The following is an 18,659-nucleotide window of genomic DNA, read 5'->3' as shown; positions in this document are numbered from 1 at the left end:
CAAAGTTGCAGTGAGCTATGATCGTGCCATTACATTCCAGCCCTGGCAATGGAGTGAGACCCCAACTCAAAAACAACAGCAACCCACCCCCCACCTGAGTGGGTTAGCCATGTGTGGAAACCACAGCTACAAGACATATTGATCATTCTTGGGAGTATGGAAGGTACAGAATGGTTTTAATATTTATTGAGCATTTACTATATGTCAGGAAGGGTTTTCAGCACTACATAGGTTTTCTCTAGTGACCCCTCAAGGTAACTCTATGAGTTAGGTACTTATGTCACATTTTAAAAATGAGAAAATTGAGGCACAAAAAGGTTAAGTAACTTTTGCAACGTTCCATGGTAAGTTGGCAGTAGAACCAGAATATGAACCCAAGCAGTCAGTTTCAAAAGCAGTACTTCTGGTCACAGGCTAACCTGCCTTAGTAAAATCCCAAAAAGGTCTTAAATCTCAAGAAGCAGGTATTATTCCTCCAAACAACAGAAGATGCCAGGCTTAGAGAAGAAGAGGAATTTGTTGAAGGTCAAGACATGGAGCAAAATCAGTCTGACCTTAATGACCACAGAAGAAAGGAACCTAAGTCAGTTGAGGACAAAATGGGGCAGAGCTGGTGAGAGACTTCTTCTAAAAGGAAGTGATCTGGGGTTATTTAAGTGAGCACAGCAGATAGAGAGAGGTGACATTGAGCACAGAGAAAAGTAGGGGGCATGGAAGAATATACACTATAAACTGCCACTGGGTTCTATATTACATAATAATTCTCAATTTCCACTGAATAAAATTTTCACAGGAAAAGGCCTCCTCTGGAATAGTGAAAACAGAACAAAACAGATGTACAGAGAAAATTGTTTCACTCAGCTTAGATGAAAACTTGGACAACACAAAAGTTCATCTGTAACTTGTTCTCAGTTAACCCTCAAGTATCAATAGTGGGATACAGTGGGTCCTTATAATATTCCTTACAACAGACACATGATGAAGATGTGGTAATAACTCATTCTACCTGAAGTACAGCAGAAAAATCCAAGATATGGCAAAACCAAAGGAATTTCTATTACACTCAGTTTTGTTAAGAATAGTATTAGATTTGTAATCATAGATTCATAGAACTGGACAGAATTGTAAAGAACTGTCTAGTTCAATTCTCTCACTTGAAGATGGACTGAAACCAAGAGATACTATTATCTGTTCAAAGTGGCATGGTTTCTGTTCAAAGTGACATGGTGACATGGCAGAACTTACCCATTTGTCTTCAAGGAAGCTACAATGAAGGAACCTTTTAAAATCCATTGTATTTGAAGATTAACAATAATCACATGTGACTTAGCATAGGTCTAAAAGAACACAATGCCCCTTTAAAGGCAGAATTTTCCATATTGCCAAAGTCTCCATGCGTAGAAGCATACTTACTTAACCAGTCTTTCGATGGTCTGCATGTGAACGTTAGTATGGGTTTGGGAAAGAACAGCTTCGTGCTGAGCACATTTCAAGCAAAGACCACCAACACGGTTACCAGTATTAGCAGCCAGAAGAAATTCTTTATGCTTTAGTTGCTCTTTAAGACCTTCACAAGTTTTCTGATATTCAGCTAAGTCGTTCCTAAAAAGAGGGGGAAAAAATTCTAGAAAATGGCCAGGTAAAATTACATGACTTTAAAATGAATGATCATAATGTTAACTACTACTATCGTCTATGGGCGTTCACTTTATGCTTTAGTTTACATCCAATACCTTATTAATTTTTAGCATGACCCTGAAACTTTGGTGTGGTGATCCTAATTGACATGTTGAATATGATGAGACTTGAATAAATTACATACTTAGCTTAGGTTCTTGTAAGATTTTAATCTAGATTAGAACCTGCCTGATACTGGCTCTCTTGTCCCAGGATCCAACCTCCATTAATGTTGTATTAACCACAAAACAAAAATAAAACTCCAAATATAAATCCCAAATCATTTTTCTTAAAAAAGGGGTGGGGTAATATAAGACAACATACTTGAGGTGAGGAAAATACCCTATTTCAAGCATTAATCTCTTAAAATTTTTAGAGTATCTTAAAAGTTCACATAAAAAAACACGGATTTTTATCCTTGACTAGTTTATTACTGCCCATTTTTCTTCAGGAGGAAAACATTCTGTTAGATAGATAATTATCTAACAACAAACTTCTCCAAAGATCTGTTTCAAAAGACAGTAAGTTACAGAAGGAAGTTACATAGAACTTGCCAGTCATAAGATTTCAGGGGTAGTAGCTATTAGCTGGAAACATACAGGGTGCTAAAGAAAGGGCTGAGGCTGGGCGCGGTGGCTCACGCTTGTAATCCCAGCACTTTGGGAGGCTGAGGCGGGCGGATCACGAGGTCAGGAGATCAAGACCACGGTGAAACCCCGTCTCTACTAAAAATACAAAAAAATTAGCCGGGCGTGGTGGCGGGCGCCTGTAGTCCCAGCTACTCGGAGAGGCTGAGGCAGGAGAATGGCGTGAACCCGGGAGGCGGAGCTTGCAGTGAGCCGAGATCGCGCCACTGCACTCCAGCCTGGGTGACAGAGCGAGACTCCGTCTCAAAAAAAAAAAAAAAAAAAGAAAGGGCTGGGGAATGGTAGGGGTGGGGGTGGTGTAAGTGTGGGTGTGGGTGAGGTTTTTGTTTGTTTTTACTTTATCATCTCACCTCTGGATGAGGGTTTTCTCCAAGGTGACTTTTTAAGGATTAAATGACTTGGTACATGGGTTGTATTTTCCTACCTTATCCCAGTAAAGCTGCGCTAAAGTCAACTTGGCAACTGAGCTTCCTTGCCTAGATGGTTCTTTTGTACTTTTTTTTTTTTAAACAACTTTCTAGCTGAAAAATGAGACTACTGAAGGCAGAAACTTTATCTCTGTCTACTTTCTGTTATCATTGTCACAGTCTCCACGCTCAGGGGCTATGGCCACCTTAACTGGCTCACTGTCACAGAGAAGAAGCCAACAGCCTGGCTGTCAGACAACTGTTGAGATTTTGGGAGCTTTCAAGCAACCCAGGAGAGGCACAAAAGACCCACAGGCAATCTAAGGGTTAAAAAAAAAAGTTAATCTAATGGCATTCCAAAGTTGAGGGAAAAAAGAGGAGCTGCCTCTACCCTATCCACAAAATAATAACACCAACGTGATAAGTTTTCTTTTTCAATATCATGTAGGGAATGTCTGACTTTCAAAGGCTTTATAAAAAGAACTTGGGAAGCACATTCCAAAGTCAAAGGGTCCCCATTACTAATTTCGGTCAGGTCCAAACTCAAAACACTCAAGTAGATTTGGTTACTAGAAATGGCACAAGAGAAAGTTAAAAAGAAAGTTGAAAAGAAGACTGATTTTGTTTATTTATAAAAATGCCTCTTTAAATAATCTTAATTTATAGTAAAAGAAAATGAAGAAAGAGAAGGATTCACAGAACAAAGTCTAGTTCATTACAAGTTGGTATTTTGATGAAATATCTGGATTCTGAATGAGACAAAATAAGTCACATTCCCTTAAGTACAATGATCTAGAAATACATCACTTTAAAAACTGAAGAATCAAGTCGTAAATCAAAATAAAATAAAATAGGACAAAAAGCAAGAAAGCAAAAATTAGAGTATTTTTAAAATCTTAAATTTCTTTTTAAAAAAGTAACAATCTCTAGAGAAATCCTAAAACTAATCAGGGTAATCTATGAAAAACATAAGAACATTTAAAAGATAAATGAGCATGTACAGTGAAAGCTATGAGTTCTAGCTCTGGTTTTTTTTTTTTTTTTTTTTTTTTTTTTTTTTTGAGATGGAGTCTCCCCCTGTCACCCAGGCTAGAGTGCAGTGGCATGATCTTGGCTCACTGCAACCTCCACCTCCTGGGTTCAAGTGATTCTGCCTCAGCCTCCTGAGTAGCTGGGACTACAGGTGTGTGCCACCACACCCAGCTAATTTTTATATTTTTAGTAGAGACAAGGTTTCACCATATTGGCCAGGCTGGTCTTGGACTCTTGACCTCAAATGATCCACCCGCCTTGGCGTCCCAAAGTGTTGGGATTACGTGCGTGAGCCACCACAATCAGCTGAATTCTGGCTCTTAGTATTACTCTAGTTATGTCTCTAGATAGGATACGGCCTGGAAGATTTGAAAATTTATTTCAAATTGGACTTATTAAAATAAAATTATAAACAGTATTTCAAAGTTTATTTGATCTAAAATTACTTCATTACCACTATTTAAAAATAATCTTTAACAACAAAAATATTAATTCCTGCTGTCTTTTTCTACTCATTATACACAAATCACTAATGGTTAATCTATAATATATAGGTCTTACTGTGATCTCTAATAAATAGATTCTATAAAAAGTACATGAATATTCGTCATATATACTCAAATTCATCATGTATACAAATACTCAAACTATTATATTATCAATGCAATTTTAAAATTAGATGAAAACTATCTACAGAGAAAAAATACTAATAATTTGAAAACTAAAGCACTTTATTTTCATTATTTTACTTGAATATCATAATTTCTGTAAGAGCAGTTAGTGATTCTTATTTCTTTTTCTTTTTTTTTTTCTTTCTTGAAATGGAGTCTCACTCTGTCGCCAGGCTGGAGTGCAGTGGCATGGTCTCAGCTCACTGCAACCTCTGCCTCCCAGGTTCAAGCGATTCTCCTGCCTCAGCCTCCCAAGTAGCTGGGACTACCGGCACATGCCACCACGCCCAGCTAATTTTTGTATTTTTAGTAGAAACGGGGTTTCACCATGTTGGCCAGGATGGTCTCAATCTCTTGACCTCCTGATCCACCCGCTTCAGCCTCCCAAAGTGCTGGGATTACAGGCGTGAGCCACCGCGCCCGGCCATGATTCTTATTTCTACAAGAAAACACAAATATTTTACAACTGATGAAGAAATGGGAATCTGATTTGGAAAAGAACTCAATTTTAGGCCCTTTTATCCTTTAATAATCTGAGGAAATTTTTTCAAGTGTATATAAAATGTCATCAAGTAAGTCTGATAATGACTAAAACTAGCAGGTCAGCAAACATTCATATGTATTTTAAGATCCTTATGCTTTTGGTATGACTATAAATGAACGATTTCACTTTACCTCAAAAACTTCAATTGGGATTCCTGATATTCACACTTTTCCTCATAAAAAAGTTTTAGCTTCTCCTATAGAAAAGAAAAATAGAAGTACATTTTTCTCCATGTCCTGTGTTTTATAAGTAAACTTTAATTTTTAATATTAAACTCAATTTTTTTCTTTTTACCCAAGGTGGGGGAAACACGTCTTCTTAGAAAATATTTTCCCTAGTCCACCTCAAATTTTCTATTTTTATTGTGTGAATGCCTGCAAAGAACTGCTGAGTCATAAAATTGATTTTCTTTGTCTTTCAAAATTGCATATATCAGGTCTTATCCCTAAAAGTGTGACTCTGGGGAAAAACAGTTGTAACCCATAAGGTCCATTAGGGCAAAGATCAAATCTTATTAGAATCCTTCATTGTGGCTGTTGAATATTTGACATACAATAAATATGTGCTAGATGAATGATCAAAAGTAAAGTTTTAAATCACATGATGATAGACTAACTCCTACAAGCCTCTGTTGGTATTGGTATCCAGTTATTCTTTCATTCAACAAATATTTATTGTGTATCTAAGATGAAGGTGGCTTGAACCGCAAGGAACTTATAAAACATCCCGGAAAGGAACAGAAAAATGAAGAATTTCAATTACAGTTGATCTTTAAATAACATGGAGGTTAGGGGCATTGACCCCTGTACAGTTGGAAATCCACGTATAACTTTTTTTTTTTTTTTTGAGACAGAGTCTCACTCTATCACCAAGGCTGGAGTGCAGTGGTGCAATCTCAGCCCACTGCAACCTCCACATGGTGGATTCAAGCTATTCTTGTGCCTCAGCCACCCAGATAGCTGGGATTACAGGTGTGTGCCACCACGCCCGGCTAATTTTTGTATTTTTAGTAGAGATGGGGGTTTCACCACGTTGGCTAGGCTGGTCTCGAACTCCTGGGCTCAAGTGATCTGCCCACCTCAGCTTCCCAAAGTGTAACCCCTTCCCAAAGGGGTTACATGCATGAGCCACTGCGCCTGGCCCCATGTATAACTTTTGACTCCTCCAAAACTTAATTACTAATAGCCTACTATTGACTAGAAGACTTATCAAGAATATAAACAATTAACACATATTTTGTATGCTATATGTACTATATACTGTATTATTACAAGAAAGCAATCTAGAGAAAAGATAATGTTATTAGGAAAATCATAAGGAAAAGAAAATAGTATTTTCTACTCATTAAGTGGAAGTGGATCATCATAAAGGCCTTCACCCTACCATCTTCACATTGAGTAGGCTGAGTTGGAGGGGGAAAAGGAGGGGTTGGTCTTGTCTTCTCAGGGATGGCAGAGGCAGAAGAGATGGAGGAGTTAGGAGGGAAGGCAGGAGAGGCAGGCAAACTTAGTTAACGTTATGGAAATGTGGTAATTTCTGTCTCACTCTGTTATGCTCTTTAATTTCTCCAAAAATGTTTCTATAGAATATCAATCCTTCTTCCATTTGCTTTAGTTTCAGTGCCTATATCACAGAAGGGTCCACGTCATAAAAGAAGTCAAAAGCAGTCCTGAATAATCAGAACCCTTCTGCCACATTATCTCATGTCAATTTGTTTTCCGGCACTGCTTCTTCTATCTCTTCTTCCTCATTTTCTGACACTGGTTCAGAAGCACTCATCTCCATCAAGTCATCTTCTGTTAATTCCTTTGTGTGATATCTATTAGCTGTCAAATTTCTCCAAGATCCCTATCTTGAAACCCTCCACTCCCAACCTTTTCCACCACATCCACAATCTCTTTCACGATTTCCTTGACTGACTGTTGTAAATCTTATAAAGTCATGCACCACATTTGGAAAAAGTTTTCTCCAGCAGGAATTCACTGTTATGCAGTTTGATGACTTTCATGGCTTTCTCTATAACAATGATGGCATTTTCAATGCTGTAATCCTCTGACACTTTCATGATGTTCTTGCTACTGGAGTTCTCTTCCATTGCGTTGAAAATCCTTTCCACAGAGTACCCATGTGTAATAAGCCTTAAAGGTCCTTATGACCGCCTAGATCTTGAGGCTGAATTAGCGACATTGTGTTTGCAGGCAAGGAGACCACTTTGATGCCTTTAGTGTTGAACTCATGGGGTTCTGGGTAGACAGAGCCATTGTGCAATATCAAAAAACTTTAAAAGGCAATCTCTTACTGGCAAGGTACTTCCTAACTTCAGGGACAAAGTATCAACGAAACCAGTGTAGAAAAAGGTTTCTCACTGTCCAGGCCTTCTTGTGGCACAAGCAAAAGACTAGCAGTTGGTGTTTATCTTTTCCCTTCAAGTCTCATGAGTTAGGAGCTTTATAGATAAGGGCAGTCCTGATCATAAATCTGAGTACATTTGCACAAAACAGTAGAGTTAGCCTATCCCTTCCTGCATCAAATCCTGGTGCTCACTTCCCTTCCTTACTAATAAATGTCCTTTGTGACATTTTTTACCCCAGAATAGAGCACTTACATCTGCATTAAAAACCTAGTCACCGAAGCTCTAATGCACTGGTGCAATCTTGGCTCACTGCAACCTCCACCTCCTGGGTTCAAGTGATTCTCGTGCCTCAGCCTCCTGAATAGCTGGGACTACAAGCACGTGACATCATGCCCAGCTAATTTTTGTATTTTTAGCAGGGACAGGGTTTCTCCACGTTGGCCAAGCTGGTCTTGAACTCCTGACCTCAGGTGATCCGCCCACCTCAGCCTCCCAAAGTGCTGGAATTACAACTGTGAGCCACCACACCCAGCCTCTCCTAAATAATTTTCGTAATGGCATCTTGGAACTTGTCTGCTGCCTCTTGGTCAACAGAAGCTGTTTCTCTTGTTATCCTGACATTGTTAAAGCCAAATCTCTTTCTAAAATTATCAAACCATCCTTTGCTGGCATTAAATTATCCAGCTTTATATCCTTTACTTTCCTTTTGTTTTAAGTTGTCATAAAATGACTTCTTCTTTGTTTCTCAAATTATATTAGAGTCTAAAGGTATGCTTTTCTTACAGAAATCCTGTACCCACATAAAATCTGCATTTTCCATGACAGATAAAAAGGCATTGTGCAAAAGTACAAAGTTTTTGTGCATGTTGGCACGGCTGCAGTGATGGCTTTACAAATTTCCTTTTCTTTTTGTAAAATGGTCCTTATATTGGATTAATTTATCTCGAAATGGGGCAACCACAGCTGCAGACTTCAATCTATGGAACATATCAAGCAATGTAACTTTTTCCTGTAATGTCATGACCTTGCTTCATGGGAGCACTTCCAGCATCACTAGTGGCACTTTGCATGGGCCTCATGGTGTTATTCAAGGTTTACAGTATTGCACTAAACATGATGAAAACTACACAAGAACCACCAAGAGATCACTTTTTACTGTGATATGCAATTTACTGGAGAGACAAACTGTTTATGCAGAGATTAACTGGTGTCACATGATGTTTTAAGCAGACACTCAAATACTTGAACTCACCACAATAGCAATAGGAGGTGGTTATGAAATTATTATAGTAGTACAGTATGTACTACATTTAACTTTATGCTGTTATAATTTAATACTGCATCTTTATGGTTTTTTTTGCATTCCTCCTGACTGAGAATGACTCCATGTACAGTCTGTAAGTGATAGTGTACATAGGTTTTGATAAATTTTAACTTTTTATAATAGATTTTGTATATCTTATGGTAGTAGATGAGAAAATAGACTATTAGCTACATATATTTTATTCATTTGTGACATACCTTTCTTAATTTTTTCATATTTCTAGGCTACATGGTTCATCTGCAAGTTTTTTGAAATTGCTACAAATCTCAAAAACAAATTCTGATACATTTCTTGAAAAAAATACACACATAAGTGAATCTACACAATACAAACCTATATTATTCAAGGGTCAACTGTTCATAAATTGCTCTAGTGAAGTATATGGAAACTGAAAAATTTAGAGAGGCAGGAACTCCTAATTCAGCCAAAGAGAAGTAAAGAAGGCCTCACAGAGGAAATGTTAAGATTTGAAGGATAATTTCCAGTAGAGCAGAAGGCACAGAGGCTGTCCAAACCATGGATGTTTGGAAAGTAAGTAGATCAGTATCACTAGAATGTAAAATGTGAGGTGGAGAGGTGGTTGGAGATGGGTAAAATAGGTAAAGGTGGGCCACAAGAAGAATAAAAATATCGAGACTTTTATTTGGTACACGTCTCTTGCACTTTCCCTATAGAAGAAACACTGGAGGGCCACTGAAAACTTTTTATCAGAATTGAGTCTTAAATAATTTTTGAAGTGTGAAGAAAGGGAAACCAGTAATTACAAATACATAGGTAAAAGATAAGCACATGAACAAAAGCAATCAAGCAGTAGGAATTAAAAAGAAAGGATTTAGTATAGACATATTTAAGAGAAAAACTGACAGAATTTTATGACAGAATAGATATAGGGGAGAAAAATACACTAAAAATAATCCTGGGTTTCTGAAGTGAGCAATCAAGTGAATACTGATACTAAAGATTTTTTTCAGACCAACAAAAAAAAGCAAAAGGGAATCATAAAAATAATTCATGGGCGGGCACAGTGGCTCATGCCTATAATCCCAGCACTTTGGCAGGCCGAGGCAGGCAGATCACGAGGTCAGGAGTTCAAGACCAGCCTGGCCAACATAGTGAAACCCCATCTCTACTAAAAAAACAAAAATTAGCTGGGTGTGGTGGCATGTGCCTGTAGTCCCAGCTACTCAGGAGGCTAAGACAGGAGAATTGCTTGAACCTGGGAGGCGGAGGTTGCAGTGAGCCGAGACCATGCCATTGCACTCCAGCCTGGGCAACAGAGTGAGACCCTGTCTCAAAAAAAAAATAAAATTAAATCAAAGAAGACAGAAAAAGAGGTAAAGGGGAACAAATAAGAGATAGGTAAAGAAGAAGCCAAATAGCAAAATGGTGTATTTAAACTGAGTTGTATAAATAATCACATTAAATGTCAGTGGTCTAGATACCCAAAGTGAAAAGCAAATGTGGCCGGGCATGGTGGCTCACGCCTGTAATCTCAGCACTGTGGGAGGCCAAGGCAGGCGGATCACCTGAGGTTAGGAATTCGAGACCAGCTTGACCAATATGATGAAACCCTGTCTCTACCAAAAATACAAAAATTAACTGAGCATGGTGGCATGTGCCTGTAATCCCAGCTAATTGGGAGGCTGAGACAGGAGAATCGCTTGAACCTGGGAGGCAGAGGTTGCAGTGAGCCAAGATCATGCCATTGCACTACAGCCTGGGCAACAAAAGTGAAACTCCACCTCGGGGAAAAAAAAAAAAAAAAAGCAAATATTGTCAGATTGGATAAAAAAGCAAAACCCAACTATATGCTTTCTATAAAAACCTACTTCAAATATAAAGACACAAATAGGTTAAAAGTAAAAGGAGGGCCGCGGCGGGCGGATCACGAGGTCAGGAGATCGAGACCACGGTGAAACCCCGTCTCTACTAAAAAAAAAAAAATACAAAAAATTAGCCGGGCGCGGTGGCGGGCGCCTGTAGTCCCAGCTACTCGGAGGCTGAGGCAGGAGAATGGCGTGAACCCGGGAGGCGGAGCTTGCAGTGAGCCGAGATTGCGCCACTGCACTCCAGCCCGGGCAACAGAGCGAGACTCTGTCTCAAAAAAAAAAAAAAAAAAAAGTAAAAGGAGGGAAAAGATATACCATGCTAACACTAATCAAAAGAAAGTGACAATCAAAATACAAAACTCATGTGTTTTTCTCTATACTAGCAATGAGGAGTTAGAAAATAAAACTTTGGAAAATATGTATCATTTATGATAGCATAAAAAATAAAAAGTTAGGAATAATTCTAATGAAAGATGTATGAAACCTTTACTCAGAAGACTATGAAAGGTTATTGACAAAAATTAAAGATGACTCAAATAAGTGGAGTGATATGCAGTTTACAAGGATTAGATAATATCATAAAATGTTGATTCTCCCTCCCTTCCTTCCTTCCTTCCTTCCTTCCTTCCTTCCTTCCTTCCTTCCTTCCTTTCTTTCTTCTTTTCCCTCTCTGGCCCAGGCTGCAATCTACTCGGCTTGCTGCTGCCCACGCCGCGGACTGCCTGGGACTGCCGGCACGCGCCACCGCCTGCCTTTTCGCTGCAGGCACGCGTTCGCCATCTTGGCCACACTGGTCGCCACCTCCTGACGCCGAGTGCTCTGCCCGCCTCAGCCTCCCGAGGTACTGGGACTGCAGACGGAGTCTCGCTCACCCAGTGCTCGGTGTTGCCCGGGCTGGAGCGCGGTGGCGTGGTCTGGCCTCGCGGCAGCCCCCGCCCCCCAGCCGCCTACCTTGGCCTACCAGGGTGCTGGGATTGCAGCCCCTGCCCGGCCGCCGCCCCATCTGGGAGGTGGGAAGCGCCTCTGCCCGGCCACCCACCGTCTGGGAAGTGAGGAGCGCCTCTGCCCGGCCACCCACCGTCTGGGAAGTGAGGAGCGCCTCTGCCCGGCCACCCACCGTCTGGGAAGTGAGGAGCGCCTCTGCCCGGCCGCCCCGTCCGGGAGGAAGTGAGGAGCGCCTCTGCCCGGCCGCCCCGTCCGGGAGGAAGTGAGGAGCGCCTCTGCCCGGCCGCCCCGTCCGGGAAGAAGTGAGGAGCGCCTCTGCCCGGCCTCCCATCGTCTGGGAGGTGAGGAGCGCCTCTGCCCGGCCACCCCGTCCGGGAGGAAGTGAGGAGCGCCTCTGCCCGGCCGCCCCGTCTGGGAAGAAGTGAGGAGCGCTTCTGCCCGGCCGCCCCGTCCAGGAAGAAATGAGGAGCGCCTCTGCCCGGGCGCCCCGTCCGGGAAGAAGTGAGGAGCGCCTCTGCCCGGCTGCCCCATCCGGGAAGAAGTGAGGAGCGCCTCTTCCCGGCCGCCCCATCTGGGAGATGAGGAGCGCCTCTGCCCGGCCACCCATCGTCTGGGAAGTGAGGAGCGCCTCTGCCCGGCTGCCCTGTCTGGGAAGTGAGGAGTGCCACTGCCCGGCCACCCATCGTCTGGGAAGTGAGCAGCGCCTCTGCCCGGCCACCCATCGTCTGGGAGGTGAGGAGCGCCTCTGCCCGGCCACCCATCGTCTGGGAAGTGAGGAGCGCCTCTGCCCGGCCACCCATCGTCTGGGAAGTGAGGAGCGCCTCTGCCCGGCCACCTATCGTCTGGGAAGAAGTGAGGAGCGTCTCTGCCTGGCCGCCCCGTCTGGGAAGTGAGGAGCCCCTCTGCCCGGCCGCCCCGTGTCTGGGTAGAAGTGAGGAGCTCCTCTGCCTGGCCGCTCCGTCTGGGAGGTCTACCACGGAGGCCAGAAGCAATGTGGGGGCTGGACGTAGTGGCTCACGCCTGTGGTCCCGGCACTCTGGGGGGTGAGGCGGGTTGATCACTTCGGGCTAGGAGTTCGAGACCAGTCTGGCCAACTTGGCGAAACATGAAGAATACAACAGACAAACCAACCAACCAACTCAGTGACAACAAAACAGGTCTACCCTGGAGTCATACTCTAATTTTTTCTATTTTCCTCCCTTTCTGATCCTTTATCCCACTTTCTTTTTCTTCCTCTTCCTTCTCCCTCTTCTTTGTCAAATAGAGGATTGAGTTATTATCACTGATCCATATAAAGTCCCTCTCTCATTTATTTTAACTCCCACCCCCCATTTCTATTCCCCGACTTCCCATGTGCAACCTTCCTAATATGTTTGATACGCATCTTTCTGTTTGTATGTATTTTTAGAAAATGTTTATTGTTTTTGTATGCAAAAAAGTTAATAAAAAAAAGTAAAAAAAAAAAAAAAAAATGTTGATTCTCAAATGACCTATAATTTATAATTTAAAGCCATCTCAATCAAAATCCCAAAATGACTTTTGGAACTTCACAATTCTGAACTGTATTCGGAAACGCTAAAGGCCAAAGGATAAAGAACAATGTTGGAAGACTTAGTCTGCCAGATTTCAGGCTATAACAATCAAGACAGTATAGTATTAGCACAATTAACTAAATCACAGTCCAGTAATAGACCCAAATATATATGGACAACTTATTTAGGAGAAAGGTACTATCATAAAGGCAAAGGACTACCTTTCCAAGAAATGGCACTTGGATGTATAAACACATAGGAAAAGAACAAACTATGACCCCATATACAAAAATAAATTCCAGGTAGGTTGTAGATCTAAATGCAAAAAGTGAAACCATAGGCCGCGCACGGTAGCTCGCACCTGTAATCCCAGCACTTTGGGAGGCCAAGGCAGATGGATCACTTGAGGTCAGGAGTTCAAGACCAGCCTGGCCAACATAGTGAAAGCCCGTCTCTACTAAAAATACAAAGGTAGCTGGGCGTGGTGGCATGTGCCTGTAATCCCAGCTACACGGGAGGCTGAGGCAGGAGAATCACTTGAACCCAGGAGGTGGAGGCTGCAGTGAGCCGAGATTGTGCCATTGCACTCCACCCTGGGCAAAAAGAGCGAAACTCCGTCTCAAAAAAAAGAAAAAAAAAAAAAAAAGGCAGGTGCAGTGGCTCATGCCTGTAATCTCAGCACTTTGGGAGGCCGAAATGGGTGGATTGCCTGAGGTCAGGAGTTTGAGACCAGCCTGGCCGACATGGTCAAACTCCGTCTCTACTAAAAATACAAAAAAATTAGCTGGGCATGGTGGCATGCGCCTGTAATCCCAGCTACTCGGGAGGTTGAGACTGAGGAATTGCCTGAACCAGGGAGGTGGAGGTTGCAATGAGCTGAGATCACACCACTGAACTCCAGCCTGGGTGACAGAGTGAGACTCTATCTTAAAAAAAAAAAAAAAAAAAAGTGAAACTATAATTTCTAGAAGACTATGTAGAAGAATATCTTCATGACTGTGGTTGGAAGAAAACTTTTTTAAAAGGACATAAAAAACAACTACATAATTAAGGAAAACAAACTGATGTTCTAGCCATCAAAGCAAGCAAGCAAGCAAACTATCAAGAGAGTTACAAGCGAAGCCACAGAGTGGGAATATATATTTACAATACATATACTGACAAAGGGCTTGCATCCAGAATATATAAAGAACTCCCCAAATAAATATTTCAGATACATATCTTAATAAAAATAATAAGGATATCTGAACAGGCAGCTCACAAAAGAGGTGTCAAATGGACAATAAATGTATGAAACAATACTCAATCACACTAGTAGTTAGGGAAATGCAAATGAAAATCACAAGATAGCACTATAAGTTCACCAGAAAAATCGACGATACTATATGGTTGGTAAGGACATGGAGCAAAGGTATCACTCATGTACTACTGGTAGGAGTGTAAACTGATAAAACCCCTTGGAAGGTTGTCATTACCTATTCAAGTTGAACACAGACATATCCTGAGACCAAAAATTCCATTCTAACATACATATGCAATCTAAATTTGTGTCATACACACCAACAGATGAAAGAATGTTCATAGCAGCACTACTCACAATAGCTGCCAGCTGGAAACAACACAAACGTTCCTTGACAGCGGATGGATAAAGTCATATGTTCATATAGCAGACCCGCCAAGGAAAATGAACAAACTTCAGCCAGTGCAACAACATGGATGAATCTAACAAATACAATGGTGGACAAAAGAAGCCAGACACAAAAGAATACATACTATACAATTCCATTGAAAAAACAGAACTCAAAAGTGTTTAATGATGCATACTTGAGTATTTTTCAGAAAATTCAGGATCATGATTAGTTTTAAAGGCATGAAGGGGCGGTAACTAGGAGGAAGCATAAAGTGGTGATAATTACATAGGTGTTCATTTACAGATAAATCTTTGAGCTGTAAATTTTTGTTTTGTGTACTTTACTGAATGTTATGTTAAATTGTGTCTTAGAAAATATAAAGGAGGAGGGTATAGTCAACCAATGTACGTGTTATACAAAACTGCTACTAGGTTTAGACCAATGAGGACTGATAGCTGGAAGTCATTAATGACCTTAAAAAGAGCAGTTGGGGTGGACTGTAGAGGGATGAAGCTCAACTGAAGCATACGGAAGCAAGAATAGGAGGTAAAGAAGTGGAGACATAAATATAGACAACTGCCTGGAAAAATTCTGGTATGAAAAGGAGAATGTAGAGGTAGGGTGATAGCTGGAAGTGAATGTAGGGTCAGGATAATATATTTTGGGTGTCTGCTTTATGGGAGCTATTAAAGAACATATTCTGCTAAGAATAAACCATTGGCCGGGTGCAGTGGTTCACACCTGCAATCCCAGCAGTTTGGGAGGCTGAGGATGGTGGATCACTTGAGGCCAGGAGTTTGAGACTAGTTTGGGCAGCATGGCGAAACCCCATCTCTACCAAAAATACAAAAATTAGCCACATGTGGTAGCACATGACTGTAGTCTCAGCTACTTGGGTGGCTGAGGCAGGAGAATTGCTTGAACCCAGGAGGCAGAGGTTGCAGTGAGCTGAGATTGCGCCACTGCACTCCACCCTGGGTGACAGAGCTAGACCCCGTCTCAAAAAAATAAATAAAATAAAAAGAATAAACCATTGAGAAGGAAAAGATACAAGAGAAAGAAAAGTCCCAGAATAAAACCCTTGGAAAAAGTGAAAAACATTTGTGAGGTAGAGCACACAAATGCAGAAACTGACCTTTTTCATAAACAGGGAAAAAAGATGAGTCTCCAACAGTTATAAACACAGTGCTAGGGGGAGGCATAAAAGAGAAAGGAATTCTAATGCAGAAAAGGGAAGAGAGAAGATATGCTATTCGGGAAAGCAGAATGAGAGGGCACATTTCAACTACACCCTGAAGACTGGAAACATTTCAATAGGTAGAGGGTAAGAAGGGAACATTTTGGGGAGGGAGGACTGCATAAACCAAAGCCAGGTCTTCAAAGAGAAATGAAAGTGGATTATAAATTTATGAAGAAGCAAGTGGTGAGTGGTTTGCATGCTTACCGATAAGATTTGTAAGAGTGACAGGAGAAGAGTGAGGCCAGATGCAGTGGCTCACACCTGTAATCCCAGCACTTTGGGGGGCTGATGCGGGTGGATTACGAGGTCAAGAGTTTGAGACCAGCTTGGCCAACATAGTGAAACCCCGTCTCTACCAAAAATACGAAAATCAGCCGGGCATGGTGGCACACGCCTGTAGTCCCAGCTACTTGGGGGGCTGAGGCAGGAGAATCACTTGAACCCGGGAGGCGGAGGTTGTGGTGAGCTGAGATGGCACCACTGCACTCCAGCCTGGGTGACAGAGCAAGATTCCGTCTCAAAAAGAAACAAGAAACAAAAAACAAAAGGCAGGAGAAGAGTGTGAAACTAGTCTCGAACATTAGTTTGATGCAAATTGTGGATGACTTGAGACATTGGTCTTTATCCTATGGGTATTAAGTAGCTACTGTAAATTATTCAGATAGGGAAAAAAAGATACAATTTACTTAGTCTTTCCAGTTTTCTTTTTTGAAGAAGTGTACTCTTTCTCAAGTAGAATGAAGCTTGGATCAGGGACTAAGACAGGAGAGGGCGACTGGGCAGAAACAATCTTTAGAAAACTACAACATCTGTGGATGATAATGAGAACCTGAACTATGATTCATTCTATCTTCCCCTGGAACATTCCATTTACACTGTTAATCTCAGTCTTTCATCATTGTTGATCAACTCTGACATGTCAAATTTAATGCAAAGAAGACTTCAGGTTAGCAAGAGAAGAATAAAGGTCTGTTACATACATCAAAGGATTGAAAAGTATTTGGTCTTAAAATAGAATTATTTTTGACGTTTTAGGAAATTAGGACGTTCAAAAGCAGCTGTGTGGGGGTGGAATTTAGAAAGTCACAGGATGCCTAGGAAAGACACACACTCAGAAACATCCTGAGAAGACTGTAAGCTTTCACCTATGGCTGATCCCTAGGCTCAGAGCAAGCCTGGTTAAATGGGAAAAGAATGTCCCAGCACAGAGCCAATCTGGAAAGACTGGGAGAGGTGAGTTGTTCTCTCTCCCTCTCTTTCTCTTTCTCTCTCTCTCCCCCCACCCCAACCCCACCTCTCGGGGGAAGTGGGAGGTGTTTGTTTTCAGCTCCTGGAATTCAAGGAAATCTCTGTCAAACATTAGCTGAACATGAGCTAATAAAACAAAGACTTCAATAACCACACATGACATGGAATAGTCTTCACAAAAATAGTTTAGAAAAGTCTCAAAGCAAAAGGACGATCACAGCCTTCAACAGTAAAATGAGATGGCACATCCAGGAAAAGAAGGAGTGAAAGATTTCCAGAGTTATCACGTTATGATAGTGAAATGCTCAATTTTCAACAACACAATAACAAAGAATACAAGGAAGCAGGAAAACATGCTCACTCAGAAGAACGGGATAAGCTGACAGAAACTATGCTTGAGGAACCACAGATATCAGACTCACTGCGGAAAGACTTTAAAATGACTGTGTTAAATACGCTCAAAGAGCCAAGACACAAACATGGACAAAGAACTAAAGAAAATCGGGAAAACACATTATAAAAAGGAACCAAACAGAAATTCTGGAGCTAACAAGTATAATAACTGAAATTAAAAATTTATTAAATGTATTCAAGAGTAGATTTGAGCAGGTAGAAAAAAGAATCGGTGAACTTTAAGAAACGACAATTAAAATCATCAAGTCTGAAAAAAGAATGAAGAATTACCATATGATTCAATAAGTCTATTTCTGGGCATATACTCAAAATAATTGAAACAGGGACTCAAACAGATACTCGTATGCCAATGTTCACAGCAGAATTATTCGTAACAGTCAAAAGATAGAAACAACCCCAATATCAGTCAACAGATGAATGGATAAAGTTTGGTAACATACATACAATGGAATAGTATTCAGTCTTGAAATTTTGACACATGCTACAACAAAATGAACCTTGAAAATATTATGCTAAGGGAAATAAGCCAGACACAAAGGGACAAGTTTTGTTTAATTCCACTTATGTCAGGTATCTGAAATAGGCAAATTTATAAAGACAGAAAGTTGAAGAGAGGTTATCAGGGGTTGGCAGGGAGGGGAATGGAGATATTGTCTAATACGTACAGAGTTTTCGTTTGAGATGATCAAAAAGTTCTGAAAATGGATAATGTTTACGATTGAGTGACATTATGGATGTACTTAATGCAGATAAACTGTACACTTAAAAATGGTTATAATGGTAAATTTTGTTATATATATTTTACCAGAATTAAAAAAAAGTACAAAAGAGAAAAAGATGTATAAGAGAAAAGCACCCAAATACTCACCAGTTCTAGCTGCTCACCAGCAGATGCAGCTTTGCCAATATCTGCATTGTCATGGGAAAATGGTCTTTTGGAAGTTTCGCCCACCCCAGAATCTTCACCTGTTGTAATCCAAGAATTCTGCATGTTTCCCTAAAATAAAATGTGCCAGTAATGCAATTGAATTCAACTTTAAATAAACATTGCATACTTTACAAAATAGAATACCGATTCTTACCTATGATGAAAAGAAAAAGCATATGCTTCTACACTACAGGTCAAGAATCATTTCACATTTTTAGGATATTAGGGTCATATTCT

At 41.0% G+C, this 18,659-nt stretch overlaps 1 protein-coding gene across 19 annotated transcripts in view; it reads right to left on the bottom strand.

Moving 5' to 3' along the window:
- Positions 1-18,659, bottom strand: part of SDCCAG8 (SHH signaling and ciliogenesis regulator SDCCAG8) — a 257,776-nt gene that overhangs the window by 196,917 nt on the left and 42,200 nt on the right. For 10 of the 19 annotated variants that reach the window (XM_055235059.2, XM_063613489.1, XM_063613496.1 and 7 more), the window contains exons 6-8: positions 18,363-18,491; positions 5,110-5,174; positions 1,414-1,602 (exon numbers count right to left, since the gene is read on the bottom strand). In XM_055235059.2, coding sequence (XP_055091034.2) covers positions 1,414-1,602; positions 5,110-5,174; positions 18,363-18,491 — 383 coding nt within the window. Of the gene's footprint in view, positions 1-1,413; positions 1,603-5,109; positions 5,175-18,093; positions 18,190-18,362; positions 18,492-18,659 lie in introns of all 19 variants that reach the window. The other 9 variants (XM_063613491.1, XM_063613493.1, XM_063613492.1 and 6 more) reach the window with 3 other exon arrangements.

The sequence above is a fragment of the Symphalangus syndactylus genome, chromosome 19, assembly GCF_028878055.3.
Source record: "Symphalangus syndactylus isolate Jambi chromosome 19, NHGRI_mSymSyn1-v2.1_pri, whole genome shotgun sequence".
NCBI classification, from domain to species: domain Eukaryota; kingdom Metazoa; phylum Chordata; class Mammalia; order Primates; family Hylobatidae; genus Symphalangus; species Symphalangus syndactylus.
The sequence above is the reverse complement of the archived record's forward strand: the minus strand, read 5'-3'. Positions and strand labels throughout refer to the sequence as shown.